This window comes from Phyllopteryx taeniolatus, chromosome 12 (assembly GCF_024500385.1).
Source record: "Phyllopteryx taeniolatus isolate TA_2022b chromosome 12, UOR_Ptae_1.2, whole genome shotgun sequence".
Classification (NCBI taxonomy): domain Eukaryota; kingdom Metazoa; phylum Chordata; class Actinopteri; order Syngnathiformes; family Syngnathidae; genus Phyllopteryx; species Phyllopteryx taeniolatus.
In genome coordinates this window covers 6,357,996-6,381,906 of record NC_084513.1, presented here as the reverse complement: position 1 = coordinate 6,381,906, position 23,911 = coordinate 6,357,996, and the positions used below count along the sequence as shown (strand labels likewise).

The 23,911-nt window shown below is 41.1% G+C and overlaps 1 protein-coding gene and 1 long non-coding RNA gene across 12 annotated transcripts in view; one reads left to right on the top strand and one right to left on the bottom strand.

Annotated features, from left to right (window-relative positions):
- Window positions 1-23,911, bottom strand: part of lrp1bb (low density lipoprotein receptor-related protein 1Bb) — a 351,513-nt gene that overhangs the window by 106,110 nt on the left and 221,492 nt on the right. For all 10 annotated transcript variants that reach the window (XM_061792342.1, XM_061792345.1, XM_061792351.1 and 7 more), the window contains 12 exons: window positions 20,605-20,736; window positions 18,691-18,918; window positions 18,388-18,562; window positions 18,062-18,156; window positions 13,317-13,466; window positions 8,678-8,818; window positions 7,459-7,584; window positions 7,183-7,314; window positions 4,040-4,174; window positions 3,758-3,887; window positions 1,473-1,599; window positions 1,179-1,330 (listed from right to left, as the gene is read on the bottom strand). In XM_061792342.1, coding sequence (XP_061648326.1) covers window positions 1,179-1,330; window positions 1,473-1,599; window positions 3,758-3,887; window positions 4,040-4,174; window positions 7,183-7,314; window positions 7,459-7,584; window positions 8,678-8,818; window positions 13,317-13,466; window positions 18,062-18,156; window positions 18,388-18,562; window positions 18,691-18,918; window positions 20,605-20,736 — 1,723 coding nt within the window. The remainder of the gene's footprint in view (window positions 1-1,178; window positions 1,331-1,472; window positions 1,600-3,757; window positions 3,888-4,039; window positions 4,175-7,182; window positions 7,315-7,458; window positions 7,585-8,677; window positions 8,819-13,316; window positions 13,467-18,061; window positions 18,157-18,387; window positions 18,563-18,690; window positions 18,919-20,604; window positions 20,737-23,911) is intronic.
- The window catches only part of LOC133486744 (uncharacterized), a 49,727-nt gene continuing 30,571 nt past the window's right edge, over window positions 4,756-23,911 (top strand). For both annotated transcript variants that reach the window (XR_009791113.1, XR_009791112.1), the window contains exon 1: window positions 4,756-4,948. This is a non-coding gene — a long non-coding RNA (uncharacterized LOC133486744). The remainder of the gene's footprint in view (window positions 4,949-23,911) is intronic.

The window sequence follows — 23,911 nt, the reverse complement described above, 5'->3', positions numbered from 1 at the left end:
ATATTCTGCCAGGGTATGTAAACCTATGAGCACAACTGTACATATGCAGTCATACGTACCCCTGTCATTTTGGAATGAAAGTGTAGGCTACACCTTTTTCATGATCGCTAGGTGGTGGTGGCATATTAGAATGAAAGTGTACAACTTTTTCATAACCTCTAGGTGGCGGTGGCATATTGGAATGAAAGTGTACAGCTTTTTCATAACCTCTAGATGGCGGCATAAATTTATAAAACGTGAAAGTTCTTTCCATTTTACCTTATACCTATGTATAATGCGCACTATTGACTTTTGACAATTTTTTTGGGGGGGGGGAAATGTGCATTATACATGAGAAATTACAGTAGTTTGAATCAGAATCAGAATCATCTTTTTTTGCCAAGTATATCAAAAACACAAGGAATTTGTCTCCGGTGGTAAACTGGGAATCACATTAAACAGCTTAAAGTCTTTATTTGTTTTACTGTGTGTTTAAGTTGAGTTCAGTGCTGCCATACAGTGCGTTTATCTCATGATGTTGCTGGTAAGTCAAATATCAGCTAAACGATGTTTCGTTTCTCGAAAAACTCTTAAATCTAGTCACTTGTATCTCAAGGCATAACTGTATCTTATTATGTGGCCATCCTCCTCCTCGTAATACCGTACAGTATATTGTAATTGGAGCCTCAAAACTCAATAGAAGTACAGATGCCGAAGTACGCAGTTTTTCCATCACAATCGCTCAATCGCTTTGTGTGCTCGTCCACTTCAGTCACATTCGGCCCGGTTCCTCGGTGCGTGGTGGGCATAATTCGTCAGGTCTGACTAACATCTTATTAACAATTAACTATATTTTATAAAGAAATATATTTGTACTACGCCACATAACAAGCAAGGTAAGATAGAGTACACTATTTGAACTGTCAGTGGCTTGTTTTACACTCTCGTAGGCGATAACATACACATAACATTCAGTCATACTGAATCAATACTGCAATCTTCTGCTGCAATGTAAACAAAAGTATCAGGCTCATGATTTGGAGATAACCGTTATTAAAAGGCTACACTCTTGATCAGGACATCCTTAGCCCCTTACATTTCCACAAAAGCTTTAATGCTGTGAGTCAATATCAGGTTAGTTTTGCAGACTTTGTAGGAAAAGCCCATGTGTAGTACCTTTAAGAAAAATAGTAGATTACCTGTCAGCCCAGTAGATGTAAGGCCCAAACACAGCCACCGAGAACAGGTCTACATTGGCCGAAGACAGTACTATCTCCCGGCTCTCACCTGTCTCAAGGTTGATCCTCTCAATCTTATCTGTACGGGCGTCACACCAGTATAATGTATTTTCCTGAGAGGCAATTTTAAAATGCATATTAGACACAATCGCCATAGACATATCTGTGTCATAAAAGGATGAGGTCACTACAGAAAGAGGGGTGTTGCATGGAATTGAGCCTGAGGAGGCTGTAAGTAGGATCAATGAACTTTACCTCATAGTCTATAGAAATCCCATTGGGCCACATAATGCCTGAGTTGACCAAGGTGACTTGGTCTGAACCATCCAAGCGGGAGCGGCCAATACATGGGTTCTGGCTCCACTCAGTCCAGAAGAGATACCTGGCAAGCATAGTAACAAAGATACATTGGACTGGTTGCTGTGCAGATATTTTGGTGTGCTTCCTGAGCTGAGCCAGTGTGCCATTTAGCAAAGCCCTTAACATACAAAACTGTACACAAGCACAAACGCAAAGTCGCTTGGACTGCCACATGATGTGCCATGGTATCCTGAATTTCATGTGTGAAAATACACTGAACAAAAATATAAACACAACACAGATGCTGATTAGACAGCATGATTATTGCACAGGTGGCCACAATAAAAGGCCACTCTGATATGTGCAGTTTTATCACACAGCACAATAATAAAGATGTTGCAAGTTCTGAGGGAGCGTGCAATTGGCATGCTGACTGCGGGAATGTCCACAAGAGCTGTTGCCTGTGAATTGAATGTTCATTTCTCTGCCATAAGCCGTCTCCAAAGGCGTTTCAGACAATATGGCAGTACATCCCACCGGCCTCACAACCGCAGACCACGTGTAACCACACCAGCCCACGACCTCCACATCCAGCATGTTCACCTCCAATATCGTCTGAGACCAGCCACCCGGACAGTTGCTGCAACAATCGTTTTGCATAACCAAAGAATTTCTGCACAAACTGTCAGAAACCATCTCAGGGAAGCTCATCTGCATGCTCGTCGTCCTCATCGGGGTCTCGATCTGCCTGCAGTTCGTCATCATAACCGACTTGAGCTCCAGCCTATATCCAGCAACTTCGCACAGCCATTGAAGAGGAGTGAACCAACATTCCACAGGTCACAAACAACAACCTGATCAAATCTATGCAAAGGAGATGTGTTGCACTGCGTGAGGCAAATGGTGGTCACAGCAGATACTGACTGGTTTTCTGATGCCCCCCCAGACACATTTCAGTGGCCTTTTATTGTGGCCCGCCTAAGGCACACCTGTGCAATAATCATGCTGTCTAATCAGCATCTTGATATGCCACACCCATAGGTGTGAATATGAGTGCGAATGGTTGTTTGTTTATATGTGCCCTGCGATTGGCTGGTGACCAGTTCAGGGTGTACTCCGCCTCTCGCCCAGAGTCAGAAGACAGCACGCCACCTATTGAGGATCAGCGGTATGCAAAATGTATGTATGAATGGGTGATGGATAATATAATATAATATAATTTTAAACTAATCTTACATTACTTTAAAAAAAATGGGTTACAGATTATTTCCATCCATCCATCCATTTTCCGAGCCGCTTCTCCTCACTAGGGTCGCGGGCGTGCTGGAGCCTATCCCAGCTGTCATCGGGCAGGAGGCGGGGTACACCCTGAACTGGTTGCCAGCCAATCGCAGGGCACATAGAAACAAACAACCATTCGCACTCACAGTCATGCCTACGGGCAATTTAGAGTCTCCAATTAATGCATGTTTTTGGGATGTGGGAGGAAAACCGGAGTGCCCGGAGAAAACCCACACAGGTACGGGGAGAACATGCAAACTCCACGCAGGCTGGGCCGGGGATTGAACCAGGGTCCTCAGAACTGTGAGGCTGACGCTCTAACCAGTCGCCCACCGTGCCGCCACAGATTATTTGATGTAGAAAAAAAAGCACCCTAAGTGCACAGGCCCATGCAGTGACTCTCCGTAACTTCCAACATACAAACCTTGTCTCAATCTCGAGATGTATCACTTAAACATACTTCTTTGGACCAGTTACTGTACTACTTACCCATAAAAAATGTGGCTGCTCAAGAACATTAGCGAAAGGTGGAGGAGTTATGATGCCGACTGCATGCATTTCCCTTTGAGAAGAACTCTTTCTTTCTTTCTTTCTTTGACCCTTGTGTCTGTAAGTCTGTGTATTGATCAGCTCATTTGCATGTAGGAGGGTATAAAATTCAAGCCCCGTCTTAGCCAGACCTTTGAGATGCTTCATGTCTCTTTGTTGAAATGTCAGACCTCTTTGCAAAGATAATAAACTGCAAAATTAACTTTATCTACAAGTATTTGTTTCAGGTATTCTCTACCAGTCATTTTTTCCAGAACAACATTCTTTTTTGTACCGATAGCAGATCCAGCAACTTATCAAACATGGCTTCACAATAAAATGGTTGTCATAACACCATCACAAAATAATAATCCCAGTGACTATATCCCATATCGTAAAGATAGGGTGGACATAAACAAAACAATACCTACCCCTTCTGAGGGTGGACAGCGATGCCTCTGGGCTGATCCAGTCCTTCTGATATGACCACCGAGCGGTACGCGCCATTCAAACGAGATATTTCTATAAGATTAAAACCATGGTCTGTCCAGTAAAGGTTCCCTATGTAAAGAGAAGGAAATGGTTACGTCATTCAGGTTTATTCTGTCTTTTGCTGTTCAAATACAAACAAAGACATCCATCTAAAAGCAACAAAATGAGTCGTCCAACTCATTTGATAAACAGCATTCATAGCCCAGAGTCATAACACTGACCAGCCATCCAGTCTACAGCAATGCCTTCCACCCTGCTAATGCCGGAAGTAACGATGTCTTCCCTCCAGGTCTGATCGCGTTTGGCCCGGGATATTCTGTTCAGGCCCATGTCTGTCCAGTATACAGTGTCATTCTCTGTGAAAGGAGTTAATGACACAGCAAGATGGGATGATGGATGCAATTGCCTCAAACGTATTTGTGCCCTCAAACAATGCAGCTCGTGAAAACACATTTCATTACGGCATGGCCCATTTCCCGAAATGTTGTGCGGGACAATAAAGTGTGATGGTGGAAATGCAGACACACTACATGCACAGCAGGTGCATAGTAAGTTAGTAGTTGTCAAGCAAACTCTAAAGGGCAGTAGAAACTTTGTGATGCAAAACGTGGCATTGGTAAAATAATTGTTGACTCTTTTTGCTTTTGCATCCATATTGCATAAGCAAAGAAGCAGGATTCACGCAATATATTTTGTCGCTGTTGGGCAGAAACTTTGTATGTCTAAATAAGGTCAATTTTTTATTTTATTTTTTTGACAAATCAATTCTATTGGTCTGTCCCCACGTCTTTTGTTATTTTTAAGCATTATTAACCAATTTAAAGTGTTGAAACTAGCATGAGAACAAATCTATTTTCTTCGACACAAACAGTCTGAGATGAGTCGTAATGTCGTAAAAATCCGCCTCCATTACACTGTGTAACTGTGTTGCATTATGTCACCTCAAGATTTAAAGTCTGGATGTTTTTTTGTTTTTTTTTTGACAATAAGTTAAAACAGTTTTGAGTAAGATATTCTCTCTCAACTCAACTTTATTAGTAGAGCACTTTAACAACAACAATTTTTAACTAGTTTGTTAAAAATGGATCACTGTAATCCTTCGGTGCTGAAGCAAATGGTCGACCACAAAGGTAAGTGCGTGCAGATTAATTTCCACCTATTACACTGCTTATTCGGCTGGTTGTATTATTTATTGAATCATTAACGGCTCTGAAATGTTTGAAAATGATTTTGGGAAGATGATATAACCACAGTCGTTTGCTTTTGGGAAGTTTTAAAAGCTTTTTGTCTGTTTGGGGGGTGTAGGTAGGAGCATAGACTTTTATGTTGGCGGCTTTATTAATGTCAGCGGAATTAATTACATTATATTAACTATATTACATTAGAGATTGTACATGACTTTGGGTTGGTGTTGTGTTGATGTTGGTGATGATAGCAATTTAAGGTATCATTTCAACATCAACGATGCAGCGTTTGTCAACTCAAGAAAGATGCCGTTTTTGGGGGGGGGGGGGGGGGGGGGGGGAGATGCGAGGATTCTGCCATTTTTGTCGTTTTTGCTATCGTCTTGCCGTCTCATTGATTTTCGTGTTTACGTTTGCAAAAAAAAAAGGACTAGTTGACAAGCTACTTTATGCTAAGTCTCTAATGGTGTCCAGAACGTGACTTATCCCGACATTTTAAAAAGCTTGTGGTCATGTCAGGATTTCACATTATTTCTCGAGTCAGTCATATTAAGAGCTCAGTGACGCCATCTGAAAGAGAAGTTCATGGAACATCTTAAGCCGCTTTTCTATAGAAATATGCTGGCTCGGCTCATCTCTGTTCAACTGCGTGTGCCACCGCAGTATGCAGGGATTTGAATTTCCATTACAACATGGTTACTAGCTTGCAGGCGGGTCTGGAAGAGACAACACGCACGTCTGCACTCAGCTGATGTAGGGCTGTGATCCACAGGCCTGAAAACTGCCGACAATTCATCGCTCATAAAATCATGTCTATAGTGAAAAAGACAATACTATTTCCATGCTTAGTAGAAATGAACAGCAGTTGTAGTTTTGTAGAGGAGAAAATCATTAGACAAGATAATTCAAAAACCTATCACGATGGTACAGAATATTGCTCGAGAACAAGCGCAATTCTGTTACTTTCTCTTCAATAGATTGCATTTGGAGATAACTGCCATGCTTTTATTCCACTCAGCATCTGTCTTATTGTTGTGAATGACACAGGAACACACAGTATAATACATTATGTGAACCCTTTCTGGAGATGCAGTCCGCGTTTTCAGTTCATGTAATATCCTTTGAACCACTTTCGTCATCATGCATCATTTAGATTCTATTACGTACATGGAAGTGCAACCAGGCTATATCGCCTGTCTTTGCGATGAATCTTTTATTTTTATCGTGCAGACATAGAGGGAAGCTGGGATGTAACAAATTACAGTATGCACTATTTGCTTCTCGCTTTACAATGCACGCTGCGGTTCCTTTATGCAATATCTGGGGAATTGCCAGCAAGCCCACGACCCTAGTGAGGAGAAGCAGTATGGAAAATGGATGGATGGAATTGTTTCAAAGGCTCACTGTTATTCATACCCATGTTGCTTGTAACATCATGTGATAACGCCATCAAAGCTGCCCTCTCGTGAGCCCGTAGACCATTATTCAAAAGCTTCAATGTAAATATAACCAAGACCCCTCCCTTGACCTGTTTATTTTAAGGCACATGAGGTCGGAGGTAATAAAGGCAAGCAAAATAAGCTTGTTTTATAAAAACAAAGCCATTTAACCACCATTCAAAATGAAAAAGATTACAAGATATTGGATGCAAATATAATTTCAGACGTGGAGCACAAAGGAATGTTCCACCTTAGATCCATACATTTGGTTTCATGATTCGGAATTAATTTACAAGCGCCTAATGCGGAACTTATTAAAAAAAATGGTGCATATATAACTAAGATGTGACTACTTGGATCATCAAACATTCTCTTGGGTATGAAATACTTGTCAGCTTCAATGTTGATGACAACATTAATCACTTTAAATATTCCTTCAAGTTACTACTCAAACAAAAACAGATTAATTGTAAGCAATCGCAATTAGTCACAGACAATCAAGCAATCAATGCAAATTCCACAAATTAAATTACAACTACATGATTACATCTTGTTAGAGATTCTTCTCTGTTGTATAACACAGACACAAATGTAAAAGATCGCACCCTCGAATCGTTCTGTTCATTTACCGTTTGTATAAATGTGTCCAAAATGTTACTGTCTATGTAAATGTTATGTAATTTGTACATAGAAAAAAAAGTATCACAAATTGCACAAATGTATCATCTGCAAGTATCTTACCTGCATGAAAGTCCACCCCCACAGCAAAAAGTGTCCCTGTGATAGGCATGAGGGCTTCAGTATTGTCATTTGGGTCCAGAGATATCCCTCTTATACCCTCATGGATGGAATACATCAGAAATGAATCCATACCTTTGGGAAAAATAAAGAGGTACAATAATGAAAAAAAAAAACACAATGAAAACCACGCATAATGGAGAATGTATGCATAACAAATTCCAAAAAGCAATAATGTGTAAGTTATAGTTTGTGTTTGCTTGTAATAAGGAAGCATACCCTCACAGGACATGCGATCGCTCCTGAGGTTGTATCCGACAGTGCAAGAGCAGCTGCGGGTGCTCTCAGAAGTCGGAAAACAGAGCTGCGAACATCCGCCGTTGTTTATTTGACAAAGGTTTCTTCCTGAAAGTTAACAAAGACCAGCACAACTATTATAATAATCCTGCGAGCGCTGAGTGTCCTTTCTTTGTGTTGATACTTTTGTTTAAAGACCGCTTAAAGTGAATTCTGGGATTTGTTTCTAAATACATTATAGATTTGAAGATAATTTCTGAAGGCGGGCAAAGAGAGAGCTAATGTATGTCATACTCAATTGTGGATATAGAGGTATAGGGCGAGCTCGCTAAATATACATACACCCCAAAATGCATCTTCCCTTCGGATAGTCTGCTTTTGCAGCCGCTTCAGAGCGCCTCGTTGTTGGCCATGTGTGCGCGCACGTCACGGGGAAAAAGCGGAAGAGCAAGGGGGGGGGGGAAATCTGACGTGACAGCTATTGTGTGGTCCAGGACTTCGCACTGGCGTGGCTGCTATAGAATGCCTGTTTGTCAAAGAGTGGCAGATTTTTGCGACTCAAACCTGTAGTGGGATTTAGAAGTCTCAAATTATGTACTTGCCGATTTTTTTAACCATTCAAATTTGACAGGGTTGTTAAAAACACTTCTCTGTGGTGTGTCAAATTCACAAGACTTTGATTTTCACTTAAAACAGACTTTTAAAAAGTCTAGTTTGGTACAGTTGGTAATAACACAAAAGGTGGCTTTTTCGCCAACAAAACTTGTTGTCAACTCACAGGATTTTTATTAAGGTGTTTATGTCTTTGCCATTATGCACTTTGGTTGTTATAAAAAGAAGTCTATTTCAATGGGCCACCGCCATTTGCTCTGTCAATAAGGATTGCCTCGACTATGAATGCCTAAAATGTACAATCATCAACATGTTTTTGAAAATATGACTTTAAGCATGGAAGACATATATAAAAACCAAGGTGACATAAAGAAATTGCTAAATTACATTTTCTTTTTTTTTATCATGTCTTTACCATTATTGATCAAAGTAAAACATTTTCAAAATTAGCTACAGAGCTATAATCTGGTAAAGAGCTTCTCTAATCTTGAGTTTAATATATTCTGTACATGGTCCCTGACAAATAAATTAATTTGAAGAAAAAAACAACAAAACACTCAATGGAAATGTGACTAACGACCATGCTCACCTTTCTGACCTTCCCGGTCATACACCTTCATGTGAACTACCCCACCAGTCTTGTTTCTCAGATTGACCAAGTTCCGGCCATCCCTCTTGTTGACAGTTCCCAGCTGTGCAGAGTCATCATCTGCCCACCACAGTTTACTGCCTGTAACCAAAACAGAGAGAGACAGATTTCAGCAAAAATGTTGGTTCAAGATTCAAGATAGCTACATCAGCATTACCAAGAGAACAGAGTACAGCAGTATCCTTCACTGGCTTTTGTGGAAATTATAAGGGGCACACACAGGTGCCTTTAACCTAGAATGAAGTTTAGACTCCCATTCTATTTAGCTCTGTAATATTTACATAATCCTTGAGCTAATTTGAGACCAAAAAAAGTAGCTCCGTGCTTAAGCCCGTGATGCACTTTTGCAGCCATGAACCACTGTCACTGAAATAAGATAACCTTCATTAGTCCCACAATGGGGAAATTTTCAACGGGGAAAGGTTTTCACATCACCAAAGGCTTATGTACATCAGCGGTCCCCAAGGTACTGGTCTATGAGTCATTTGGTACAGAGCCACAGAGAGTGACTGAACCAAAAATATTTTACTGATCATCAGACTATGAAATAAGTTTTATTTTGAAAATCATCTGCTTGTCTCTGCCCATGTCTATCCACTTGTCTCGGTCACGTGATACATTGTAAAAGGAGGCCAACAGGTTAGCATGAAGGAGTAAAAAAAAAACAAATGTCTTTGGAGGGCTTCTTCGGGCATGGAGAAAAGGCCAAATGATGAGATGAAAGAAGAGCATACAAATTTCAAGAAAAACAATGCTGAGAAAGAAACAATATCAGCAGTCCTACTTAGAATACGAGTATAACTCAACTCAAGCTTATTTATAGAGAACCTCAGCTGAAAAAAAGTACTGTACATAAATAAAAATCTAATATAAAACAATTGAAAACAATTATAATGTTACTTACAACTGACTATTGCACAAGTGAGTGTCACACACCAAGCCCACTCTTCGTAAAATGTGGCACTGAATACTTTGCTTTGATTCCCAACATCCTACTACTACTACTACAAGATTAGCGGCCATAGCAGACTTTTTTTTGCCGTTTTTACTATGCTCACCTACAACCGCGAGGAGCAATTTAGCTTCAAACATCTTCCCGGCTGGCCTTAAAAGACAAACCTATTGAGTTTCTTTTTTTATTATTATTATTAAAGATGGGACCAGCTCATTGAAGAGAACAAGCACATTATAACAACTACATTCACTGTAATGGCACAATAGTGAGTTTATGTTTAATTATTTCTTTTTAATTTTTAAACATTCAAAAATATTGCTTAATGTTAAACTGTTCCATTAGCAACCGCCGATATACATTTTCATTTAAAACCAAAAAGGGTAAAAGTGCATATGCAACCCTCACAAATAGCTGGAAGAAACTACAAGATCTACCAGGTGATTGAAAAGTAACTCCCTGTTTTGAAGTACTTGAACAATAATTCTTACAAGAAATGAACATGAGAAGAAAGTGTATTGCATGAAGTTTTATTTAAAATTGATATGGGCGCCAGCATTAGCCACTAGCTAGCTAGATATGCCAACACCTCAAGAATACATCTTCCCTTTGGATATTACCCGTTTAAAAAAAATGTGCAACCACCTTTTCAAGGCAAGACTATATTGTTTAAAAATGTAATAATGGCAGACCATTTAGCAACAATATAAATCCCGTCAAGGACGTACTTCTATTGGTTTATCCCAAAACACTCATACACATACTGTACACATACACACACACACTCGCATACACACACAAGCGCACACACACACACGCGCACACGGGATTGTTCTCGCTTAAAGTAATAGCTTCAGGTCCAGTGTCGTGTGTTAACAAAAATAAAATTACTGTGAGTGCAAGTGACAGTCGACATGAAGTTTGCAGAACACTTGACCCCGCAGGGCACGAAGGCCTAGATTATCTTTGCTCTCTATGTTAATTTGATGCCGTGGGGCACGGTGGCTAGTTGTGATTGCTCACTTGTGGCACATCATATTCAATTTCCGCAACAACCTCTTGTTAGATTCCAGGCGAGTCAAGGCTGATGAATGGCCTACCTTCTAAAGAGAGGTCCTCGCCTATCCCTCGAGCCAATCCAATTACTACGGAGCCATAGGACACCCACGTATAGTGTATCAACCCTCCGACACTGACGTGAATACCTTCTCCCATCTAACACCGTGCACATACAGTAGAAGAAAAATGAATTGATTGATTTTATCCCATGACAATCTGAGGGAAAATGGCTAATTCATTTCACTGTGTTCAGCGATTTTATGTCTGCTTCTGTCTCCTGCTGGGTGAGGGACATTATTTTACTGATCAAAATCGAGCGCTCCTTGTTTACTCACGTGGCCACATTGGTTGAACCTTAACCAACTAATTGATCACGACAGGACAGACAAGAACATCTGCTTAAATGATGACTGGCCTGTTTATTTATCCTAGTCTATTCTAGTCTATAGATCTTGAAGTGATATAATTAGCTAGACATGCAACCACCATTTACAGCATTAACTTAACCTCCACAATCTAATTACTGTACATTTTATACAAAGACAATGACGGGATAATGCTCAGTTGTGAACGACGCTGTCAAGGTTAACTATTGTGGTTTGCTATGGTGTAGGATTGGCCCACAGTATACCAAGAGCTGATTTTAATATTTTGGTTATCTTATTTACTCAGGACAGGTGAAAATTATGTGAAGTCAGTCAGTCCGATGAAGTGCAGTTTTACATCACTGGAAACCAAAAATACAAAAATGTCAATAAAAATCAGACAACTGGGAGTAATCAGACATAGTGTAGTGTGGCATTCACAAATTCATGTTTGCAGATTTCTTCGCCATCTTGCTGCATTTTGGTGTCAAAGAGCTATGTTGAAGTGAGCTGAGGAGTTTCTGTTAGACAAACGTATTGTTTAGCCGACATCTTGCGGTGTCCTAATCTTGGTGCCAAGGAACTATGTTGACGTGAGCTAAAGAGCTTCATTTATAAAAATTTTTTTTTTTTAAAAAGTATTGTTTTGCCAACATTTTGTAGTATCTTGGTGCCAAGGAACTATGTTAAAGTTAGTTGAAAGGCTTCCTTTAGACAAAACTATTGCTTTGCTGTGATCTTGTGCCAACTTAGCGCTGAGGAAATACACAAGTGAGTTGAGGAGGTTTATTTTAGACAAAAGTATTGCTTGGCAGACATCTTGCGGTATCTTGCTTCTAATTATGTTGACATGAGCGGGGAGCTTCATTTAGGCAAAAGTATTGCTGTGCCGTCATCTTTTGGAATCTTGGTGCCAAGGAACTATGTTGAAGTGAGCTGAAGAGCTTCAATTGGGAAAAAGTATTGCTTTGCCAACATCTTGCGTTATTTTGGTGCCAGAGAACCATATTGAAGTTGGTTGAGGAGCTTCATTTAGACAACAGTACTTCTTTGCCAACATTCTGCGGTATCTTGTTGGCAAGAAACTATGTTCGAGTTGAGGGCCTTCATTTAGAGAAAAGTAATGGTTTGCACCTATCGTTTGACATCTATAGGCAATTATAAACCTTTTCTGTGGTGTCAATTACACAGGTTTTCGCTATTCACAGCTGCTGTAACTTTAAAATTCAAATTTGACATTTTTACATGTACTTCAGAAAGATGATGTTCTAAAAACCCAGCTTTTCATGGTTTCAGGCCATTATCGCATTTCTTTTGGAGTACTTACCTACTTAAATGTAATGATGTCAAATTCAAACTATGCTGTCAAATCCCGGCCCCGCCTGTGTTACATGTTCTCCCCGTGCCTGCGTGGGTTTTCTCCGGGCACTCCGGTTTCCTCCCACATCCCAAAAAGATGTGTGGTAGGTTGATTGAGGACTCTAAATTGCCCTTAGGTGTGAATGTGTGCGCAAATGCTTGTTTGTTTATATGTGCCCTCCGATTGGCTGGCGACCAGTTCAGGGTGTACCTTGGCTCTCGCCCGAAGATAGCTGGGATAGGCTCCAGCACACCCGCGACCCTTGTGAGGATAAGCGGAAGAGAAAATGGATGGATGGACAATTCATACAAAAAAAGGTCTCCACAGGCCAAGCGAATGAAGCCAAATCAGGATATGATCACTAAAAACTGATGACTTGATTAAAATTTGGGCGTAATATAAAACGTCCTACCTGCATGGACCAAGACTTGAAGTTTTTAATCTGTGACAAATGTACTGTCAAGGCGCAGTGACTTTACACTTTACAAACTTTGTAGTGTTGTTCACGCTCCCATTCCAAACAATTTCCTCCACATTAATTTTGATTGATGGCGACTAGCAGACATGATTCAGCTGGTTGGCAGTACCTGCTAATACGTCGCTACAACGCCATTATTCTATGTCACCTTCCCTTCTCTCTCCCATTTGTGAGCACAACAATAAAGTATTTTCTGAATAGGAAACAGTCAACAGTCACCGTCGATTTAAGGTAAGCGGTATCCACAAAAATCACTTCAACAAGACACAAAATAGAAAAGTATTCCGTGTTTAGGCTTTTCCAGCCAGCATGGTTCTTTTTAATATATCTACTCCCATGTTTATATAGAAATTCAAGAAACTCACCCATCACAGCAAGAGCAGTGCCTTTAGCAAGCACCCTCTTCAGAGTTTCCAGCACCTCAAGCCCATTTCCGTCCAGATTGCACCTGTTGATTGTGTTATTGGCCGAACTAATCCAGTATAGTTTGTTTGCCGCGTAGTCTACCGTGAGACCTAAGAGTAAAACAGAGCACAACAAAGATTTATTATCAAAGTGGGCTGGAATTGTTCTCTTACATTTCAGACTGTTTAGCATTCATAACAAAACACTAGTTTAGACACAACAAATTTGACACCACAATGGATTTAATTAGGATATAATGAATCAGATTTCCTCTTGTATGAAAACAGACCCGAATGGAAACAAACTCATGAACTTATAATTAAAAACAAAACTGCAGTAACATCTTCATTCAAATGTCAGCTCATGTGCATATACGTATTTCCATTCAAGGGCAAAGGAAGAAAATACAGCCTGACTAGATTTTGTATTTGTATTTACATCAGATTATCTTCATAAACTCCCATCTGGCAGGATAAATAAACAAGAAAAGGAAGTGGGAGCTTCTCAATCCACTTCAAGGGTGACATGATGTTTTTTCATGGAATACCACCGTCAATGGGTGAGCTCTAGAAAGCGACTTCAGTTGCACACTTCTGGAAAATGCCTACTCTGTGTTGGATTTATATTTGGCAGATTCACATTCACAATGCATCATTAATTTGCTCTCGTCCCCAGGTCTACCCCATAATCATAAATGAAGTCTGTGAATTATGGCACATCCTGCTGACAGGCCACAGAGAGTGAATAAATGCAGAAAAGACCATGGTGTGCAAAATGGGTTTGTTTTGACCTTGAGTCAATTGAAAATAACTTTTTTTGTATCAACAGTTCTGACTTAAGAAACACAATAATGCTTAGTTTTCATTAACACTGTTAGAGAGGAATGAATTCAATCTGAAATCTTGCAAATGAAAGTCAACCAGCCTGCCGGCAACGAAGACTCATGGATTTACATTAAAGCCTTATTGATATTGTACAAGTTGTCTTCCAATTGAGTTAATACCAGTTACAAAAGGGATCATGACTCTGAATCCAGCCATCCATTTTCTATAGCACTTTTCCTCATTAGGGTCGGTGGTAAATGGAGCTTATCGGAGCTAACTTCGAGCGAAAGAGAGATACATCCTTGACTTGGTGGCCAGTCAATCACAGTACTTTAAACACATTTGGATTAAAGTAAAAATGAGGCAAAAGCGTCCAGTTGAGCTGTACACCTCCATATAAAATACTTTGATTTAATCTTATTATTGTCCATTATAAATTGAAATTATACAACAGTTATGACCAAGCAGTTTGATTTGATTGGACAACAGTAATTTCATGTGTGATGTTATACAGTGGCACGGTGTGTGACTGGTTAGAGCGTCAGCCTCACAGTTCTGATGACCCGGGTTCAATCCCCGGCCCCGCCTGTGTGGAGTTTGCATGATCTCCCCGTGCCTGCGTGGGTTTTCTCCGGGAACTCCGGTTTCCTCCCACATCCCAAAAACATGCATTAATTGGTGACTCTAAATTGCCCGTAGGTGTGACTGTGAGTGCGAATGGTTGTTTGTTTGTATCTGCCCTGCGATTAGCTGGCAACCAGTTCAGGGTGTACCCCGCCTCCTGCCCGATGACAGCTGGGATAGGCTCCAGCACGCCCGCGACCCTAGTGAGGAGAAGCGGCTCAGAAAATGGATGGATGGATGTTATACAGTACAAAAGCACGAATACTGTTAACTAAGTATCACTCTGCCGAACAGGTGTTTGAATTATTAGTTTGACATACAACAATGGTCAGTGGTTATCGAACATTACGGTGTTTTTTTAAAGACATATTTTCCAGACATTTTGTTCAAAGTATGAATTGTTGTCAGATGAGAACGAAGGCCAGGAGACATTTCACCGCAAACCTCCACAAGTGCTCATGTGATTAAATGACACATTAAGTGTACAAACTGGAGGGGACACTCGGCCAGTATGCAAACGTGGCTAACGAGTGCAAAAATGTTGCGTCAATTGACTTCATTTTGCATTTCCGGACTACTTTTGTAACTTTTGCTCGTTGTGGAGCGCCCCCAAAAATAATGGAATAGCTTGAGGCAACTTGACGTAAAGTGGACTAATCCCCCAACTTTCCCCATGAAAGTGAAACAGTAAAACATGATTCATTTTGGCTTTGGCCAGTTAGTATTCCACGCTAACGGCTAACTCCACAGCTAGCGCCACTGTTAGCTGCTATTTGTGTTAAGGTTGCCGAATAACTGATTAAATTATTTTCCTTTCGGCTTGTCCCGTTAGGGGTCGCCACAGCGTGTCATCCTTTTCCATGTAAGCCTATCTCCTGTATCCTCCTCTATAACACCAACTCCCCTTGAGACATCCATCAATTTTCTCTTTGGTTTTCCTCTATCACTCTCTTTCATGGCAGCTCCATCCTCATCATGATTCTACCAATACACTCACTCTCTCTCCAAACCATCGAAGTCTGCTCTCTCTAACTTTGTCTCCAAAACATCTAACCCTGGCTGTCCCTCTGATGAGCTCATTTTTAATTTTATCCAACCTGGTCACTCCGAGAGCGAACCTCAGCATCTTCATTTCTGCCACCTCCAGCTCTGCTTCCTGTTGTCTCTTCAGTGCCACTGTCTCTAATCCGTACATCATGGCTGGCCTCACCACTATCTTATAAACGTTGCCCTTCGTCCGAGCAGAGACTCTTCTGTCACAAAACACACCTGACACCTTCCTCCACCCGTTCCAACCTGCTTGGACCCGTTTCTTCACTTCCTTACCAGACCATTGCTCTGGACTGTTGACCCCAAGTATTTACAATCCTCCACCCTTGCTATCTCTTCTCCCTGTTGCCTCACTCTTCCCCCTGCACCTCTCTCATTCATGGACATATATTCTGTTTTACTTCGGCTAATCTTCATTGCTCTCCTTTGCAGTGCATGCCTCCATCTTTCTAACTGTTCCTCGACCTGCTCCCTGCTTTCACTGCAGATCACAATGTCATCTGCAAACATCATGGTCCACAGGGATTCCCGTCTAACCTCACCTGTCAGCCTATCCATCACCACTTCAAACAGGAAGGGGCTCAGGGCTGATCCCTGATGCAGTCCCAACTCCACCTTAAACTCCTCTGTCACACCTACAGCGCACCTCACCACTGTTCTGCTGCCCTCGTACATGTCCTGTATTATTTTAATATACTTCTCTGCCACTCCAGACTTCCGCATGCAGTACCACAGTTCCCCTCTGGGTTCTCTGTCATAGGTTTTCTCCAGAGCCACAAAGACACAATGTAGCTCCTTCTGACCTTCTCTGTACTTTTTCATCAACACCCTCAAGACAAATGCTGCATCTGTAGTACTCTTTCTAGGCATGAAACCATACTGTTGCTCGCAAATACTCACTTTGCCCTGAGTCTTGCCTCCACTACTCTTTCCCATAAATTCATCGGGTGGCTCATCAACTTTATTCCTCTATAGTTCCCACAGCTCTGCACATCACCCTTGTTCTTAAAAATGGGAACCAGCACACTTTTTCCTCCATTCCTCAGGTATCTTCTCACCCGCTAGAATTCTGTTAAACAAGCTGGTCAAAACCTCAACAGCCATGTCTCCTAAATGCTTCCATACCTCCACAGGAATGTCATCAGGACCAACTGCCTTTCCATTTTTCAAAAAACTGATTACATAAAGACCTTATAATTTGTTGTTTCTATATTACAGTGATATACAGTAAAACATCACTTCCTCTGGTGCGATATTGCTTAATTATATTAGAGGCGGTACAGTGATGTAGTGGTGAGCACTTCTCCTTCATAGTTCTGAGGTTCGGGGTTCCAATCTCAGCTCTGGTCTTCCTGTGTGAAGTTGCCAGGTTCTCCCTGTGCTTGTGTGTTTTTTATCCAAGTACTCCAGCTTCCTCCAAAATCCCAACAACATGGATTTCAGGTTCATTAACAACTCTAAATTGTCCATATGCATGAATGTAAGAGTAAATAGCTGTTTGTCTATATGCCCGCTGTGATTCACTGGCGACCAGTGAGGGCGTAAAGTCAGCTGGGATAAGCTCCAGCTCCCCGGAAACCCTAATGAGGAAAAGCGGTATTGAGAATCGATTAATATTATATTAGAACCCACATTTTTCCTTCATTTCCTTACATTTTTCAGCTTTTAGCATTACTTCTTTTAGCATTACTTCTTTTAGCATTACATCTTCTAAAAATGTATTCATAGAAATGGTCTTTTTGATCATCTTCATCTTTTTTTATGTTAGGTTTATACGAGAGTGATGCAGTCTATAACGACATGTAGGCAACCACAACACATACGTTCCCGTGATGGGAATCTGCCGAATGGCCTTAATCTCATGAAATTTTCACAATGACACTCATCTCAGAAACGTGCACGCCAGCTGGCAGGGTTGAATGTGTGTTCGGCTTTAAGCACTTCACAATAAATTCTCAACAATTTCAGACACATTCTTTGTTGTCATTATACAGCATGACAACAAAAAAACACCGTAAACCTCCACAGGAAGGCTGTTGTTTTGTTCACTGTTCATTCATATGGTAAGGATGCTTTGTTTATGTGTGTAAGTGTATGTGTGAGAGCGATAGATTGACATGAAGAGTGATAAAAGCCAGATCCGTTTCCCTTTTCGGTCATATGGTGGGCAACATAATTGAGATTACTGCAAATGCTGTGTTACTGACCGACAGGTTCCCTCTGGTTCTGGTGGAGGACCTTGCTGTTACTTCCGTCCATGTTGGCCATGTTAATGGTGTTGCCATCTGTCCAATAGATTTTCCTGAGGGACAGGCAAACAGTTATACCTCCACTTTGACTAAAATATACCCCTTTTATTGTTCAATCCAAGTTATTAATTGCAACTGAAATGCGAATATGAACTAATAGATTAAGTTTATCCGGATTACAATTGATCCGAGTGACCTCTTACGTCTTGGTTGGTAGTCAGTTGTCAATTCTGAGCATTGATGGCGACAGTGATGAAGGATACCAACTTCTATAATCTACTTACCCCTTGACAGGGTGCACTACAAGGCATCTTGGTTTATCAATGCCGTGGATGACGGAAGTCTTCAGGGACCCATCAAACCGAGCAACATTGATTTGTGACTCGTCGTTCTCGGAGCTAAGCCAATATAAGTTCCTGGAAAGCCAGTCCAAAGCCAGGCCACGGCAGTTCACGATATCTGTCAGCGAGCACACAACACAACTTATCATGCAAGCATTTACAAATTTACAAACAATGCATAATGAGACAAAACTCTTTTAAGCAGTGTTTTATTGATTTTTTACAAACCATGAGAAATCCTCCCACCTGAAGAAATTATGGTCTCAAGCTGGGTGCCATTGATGAAAGCCCGTTTGATAGTTTGGGTTTTAATATCAGCCCAATAGATCCTTTCCTCCTCTGCATCATAGTCCACTACGGTGACATCGTCAATGTCTGGCACCGTTAGTGCTGTCATGACGTTCATGTACGGGTTGTCAACATCCACACCTCGGATTTCCGACCGACGTACGTACAGGAGGTACCTTGTCAAAGCTGTTGATATGATTAAGAAATAAAAAAATTCAAGAAAGACCATGTTATTGATGTATGGTCGGGTGCAGGTCAGATGATATGCACAGTAACTATATTAAAGCCAAGTGAGTTACTTTTATTGTGTGTGTTGTAATTTTGTCTACTCATATGAAGTTCAGTTCATAGAAGAGACAGGAAACATTTTCTTGCTCATCATCATCAATGATGTAACCATGCCCTGCAATAAATCTTTTTGACAACACTACCACTATTTTGAGTAGAGTGTGACCAAGGATAGTTTTTGGTTCTTAAGCCTTGCTCAAGGTTATTTGTCATATAATGGTGAAAGGTAGAGCTGACAAAGCTATGTTGTCAATTGGCACTTTTCTGTAGGGTAACTTTCACCAGTACAGAAGGGTTAAGTGACATCCCTTATTTTAGTTTGAATAGCTTGCGTAAAATTTGTATCATGATTTTTTTTTTTAAATTATTGGCCTTCAAATTAAAAGCCCTAGGGCTCTATTCTCAGGACTAGTGCAAGTCCAGTGCTGTGCTTGCTGTTTGTTATACGGCGGGTGTTTGTACTTTTGTAGACCAGCACAGGCGACAATAGTCCTGTTTTATGTAGCACTCAATTGTGGAGATACAGCGTTCAAATGTTTTTAACAATGTCAGTTTTCACAATTTTTTGGGCATGACCAAAATGGCGCGGCATGAACACTTTGGAGTCCACCATGAGTCGCCTGTCCCCGCTATATAAGAACTTGAGCGGCTTCTTAAGCAGTTATCTGGTGCAATAGCGACATGCAATTGGCTAGCTAGCTACGCCTACACCTCAAAAATGCGTCTTCCCTTCGGAAAGTCCCCAGGCGTTGCCAGCTTTGGGTGCCTCTTTGTCTGCCGTGAGTGTGAGCACGTCACGCAGAGAAAGAAAGACGGAAGAGCAACTTGACAGTCAGTATGTGGACCGGAACTTTGGGCTGGCTTGGGCGCTTTAGAGCGCCTCGTTGTAGGGAGTGAATACGCACACATCACAGAGAGAAGGCGGAAGAGTAGGAGGGGAAAAAAGTCAGACGTGACAGCCAGTGTGTGGAAGGGCCTTCGCGCTAGTGTGGTAGCTTTAGAGCGCCTCGTTGTTACGCCGTGGGAACGCCCCGCGATGACCCGGCATCCATTTTTCCAGGTCATAGAAGTGCTATCTGATTGACAGTTGACAGTTCAGTGGTGCATGGTTTCAGCACATTCAGAAGACATTCCCAGAGCGTTCAAGAGTGGCGTGCATGGCTTAATTTTTCACCATTTTGAAGCCTCACTTAACATATTTGGTGATTTTTTAAATCATTCAAATTTGTTAACAAAACTCTCTGAGGTCTGTCAAAATTTCAAATACATTTATTTTCACCTAACACAAACTTTAGGCTCCACGTTTTCAGCATAATGGACATGTTACAGTTTTGGAACAAACATACATACTGTGCGAAACATCATAAGATTAGGAATGAAAATTCGATGAACAAATCATGAAACCACACAAGGGCTGAAAATTGTCTTGTTTAAAATTGGACACAACGACTTTTTTTGTCCATTTAAACAAAGCCAGTATTGTTGATGTCAATGAAACAGCGCTCCCGTAATTGCAGATATCCTCCTCTACATCTCCACTGTCATGAAAAGAAAGTATGAAAAATGACGAATCTTTATGCTCACCAAAGCAGGATTGTTTGTCGGGCGAGAGCTTCATAAGGTGTGGACAGGTACAGGACGCAGTGGAGTTGTAATTGATGAGACACAGATGTGAGCAGGGACCGCGCCCATCATTCTCGTCACAAGGATTGGAGGCTGATAGGAAGGAGATGCGCAAAAAGAGAAAAGAAAACAAATACAGAGAGGATCTTTGAGACCTCAAATGTTGAAATGGCAAGAAAACAGATATGCCTGGTTTCACGCGACTCCAATGAAAATGCTGACTTCAATGTCAAAAAAGGACAAGAGAGAACAGTTTCTGCTGTTAAGTGAAAAAGGGAGATAAAGCATCTAAATTGTAAATGTTCAGAAAGTGTTCAAGAAAACCTATTTACTGTGACCTATTTACTATACAGAACATTTTGTTTAAACAAAAGAAAACAAAATGCTAATAAAGTAAATGGTTTAAAAAAAAACAGTCCGTCTAAAGGGAAATTCACCAGAAATAGACTATATTTTCAAAAGTATTCGCTCACCTGCCTTGACTCACATGATTTTAAGTGATATCCCACCATATATCCATATGATTTAATATGATGGTGGTCTATCCTTTGCAGCTGTCACATCTTCAACTGTTGTGGGAAGGCTTTCAACAAGGTAGTTGATGGGAATTTTTGCCCATTCTTCTCTAATTCATCCAAAAGTGTTCGATAGGGTTGAGGTCGGAATCGTGCAGGCCAGTCAAGTTGATCCATGTCTTTATGGACCTTGCTTTGTGCGCCAGTCCACAGAACAGGAAGGGGTAATCCCCAAACTATTTGACTGTCCAAAATCTCTCAGGGCTAATATTTAGGACATTTGCAACTTTGTGTTAACATTTTGGAGATGGCCCCTTCCTGCTTTAACATGACTGTGCATCAGTCATCAAGGATCAACACAAATCAAGGATCATAAAGACATGGCTGAAAGAGTTTGATGTGGATCAACTTGACTGGCCTGCACAATTCCGACCTCAACCCTATCGAACACTTTTGGATGAATTAGAGAAGAGGCTGAGAGCCAGTCCTTCAACTCCAGCATCAATGTGTAACCTCACAAATGTGGTTCTGGAAAAATGGTCATAAATTCCCATAAACAGACTCCTAAGCCTTGTGGGAAACCTTCCCAGAAGAGTTTAATTATGCAGTTATAAATGCAGAAGGTCGACCAATGTCATATTAGACCCTATGGATTAAGAATGGGATGTCACTTAAATTTATATCTGAGTCAAGAAAGGTGAGCGAATACTTTTGGCAATATGGTGTATATGTGTTTCAGGTGAGCCTTCAACTCACAATGTCGACACGGTCAATGAAACACACTCTGTCCTTACAGTCAAACGTTATTTGCCTTTTCACTCGTGAATGTTCACAGAACTTCTACTTATAGATGGATAGTGCGTACAAAGACAGGGCACATTCATGTGAAAGATCATATTAGTTCAGATAATACAGTGACAGTTTAATTATCAGTCAAGTCAACTCACTGACATTTTCAGCTGAAATAGTAAGCAGTGTTTAAAATTAAGCAATGGATGTGTGACAGAGGAATTGGCATGGTACTGCTTTTTATACCCTTGACAAATGACTTAAAGTTTGCAAAGATGCCTGCACATTTCTGGCACAAAGAGTTCAGCCATATGGGGTGCAATACTGAAGATTGAACCCTGGACACTAAATCACAATTAGCACTGTATTGTACATGCAATCATCGTGATGGCAACTCGTCGCTCTCCATCCAAACTCAGAAACATACACGTCCTCTTATGGTACAAGGTGCCCTCTTCTCTTAAAGTCTGTACTCCAATCATCTTACATACTGTAGGAGTCACACATACCAAGGGCCCTTCCAAATGGGCATGCTTCCAAAGGTTACGCAGAAACTCTCGTATATTTTGTCCAAATGCATGGACTGGGGATCTTCTTTTCTTGACCCTGTGTTTGCGGTTCCGGCATTTGTGGGGGAGGGGCTTTCTTTACTCCTTCCCGATGTCGGGGGGGGCTAGGTGCGGACCACTGTATTGGCCTCGCGGGAAGCGTTGATGATGGACTCACCCATGTTCCGCGAGTGCTGGGGCGGTGCCAGCTGACGCCCGCCTTGGTCCCCCACTCTCGCTACTGGTGGGGGGCAGTGCGACCCCCCTGTCACTCCTCGGGCCTGCTTCCTCCTCTTCTCTCAGTTCCTTGCGTCCCGCCTGCGGTTGGCTGTTAGGCAGTGCCTGGGAGCCTTGACCCCCCCCCCCCCCCCCGCCCCATCTTGTTTATAGTTAGTGCTTTGTCTTTTGTTGTCTTCTTTTCTCACTCCACTCGAGAAACCCTTTTCTGTTCGACTGATCAACTTTGATTCTCAATAAATATCTATTATAATACTAAGAAACCACAGTGGCAGCTTAAAAACTCCACTGTAACCCGGTAAAACTGTTCTGACATAAAAACGATACAGAGCCTCCATTCTGCTTGACCTAACAGCCGAACAAGACACCAAAAAAAAAATGGCATGCTTCCAAAGAACTCACAACCATCAGTCCCACGACCACCATCACAAAATGGTAGAGAGGTGTACTGTAACTTCAGCTCTGATTGAATCCAGCCACTAATCAGAAATTGACCATAATGCTGAAGAATCTCTACCCTGAATCATTCAAGCAAGCAAACCCAACTACTGTATGAGTCAAAATCATCATAAGGTGCCTTTGAGACCTCCCTTTTTAGCTGTTCCATTGAAGTCCATATTCATTGTATTAAGTAGATATTATGCTGTCAGAAATGCATATTGGTCAAGCCCACACACATTAAAAAATAAACTAACTGCAAGAGGATAATGCTTACATGCAAATATCAATATACGTGAGCTTGCAGGGTGGACGATGACATTTTGGACATTTTTGGCTAATGTTAGCATTAATGAGCGCATGGTGGACCTTCACTTAGCAACTTAGCTGAGTGTGTACTCTACACATTATATGACTGAAATTACGAAACATAACATGATATCATTTTATTAAAAACTTGGGCATGCCAAACTCATAAACATCCAAAGGGGAAAAAAAGGTATAAAATGAAGGAAGGACACTTTAAGAGACTTGTCACTGTACTGGTATGTGTGCAAATTTTTGGCCACTGAAAATAAGACCTCAGAGTTTCATTAATCTGCTACATTTTTATAATGACCGACTGATTCTGATGAGGACACCAAAGGGACTTTATAGTGATATTGACCCATATATCTTGAGCATATTCTTCATATCCCTCAAAGTTTCAAAGTACAAAGTGCAACCTTGTCACACGCACTA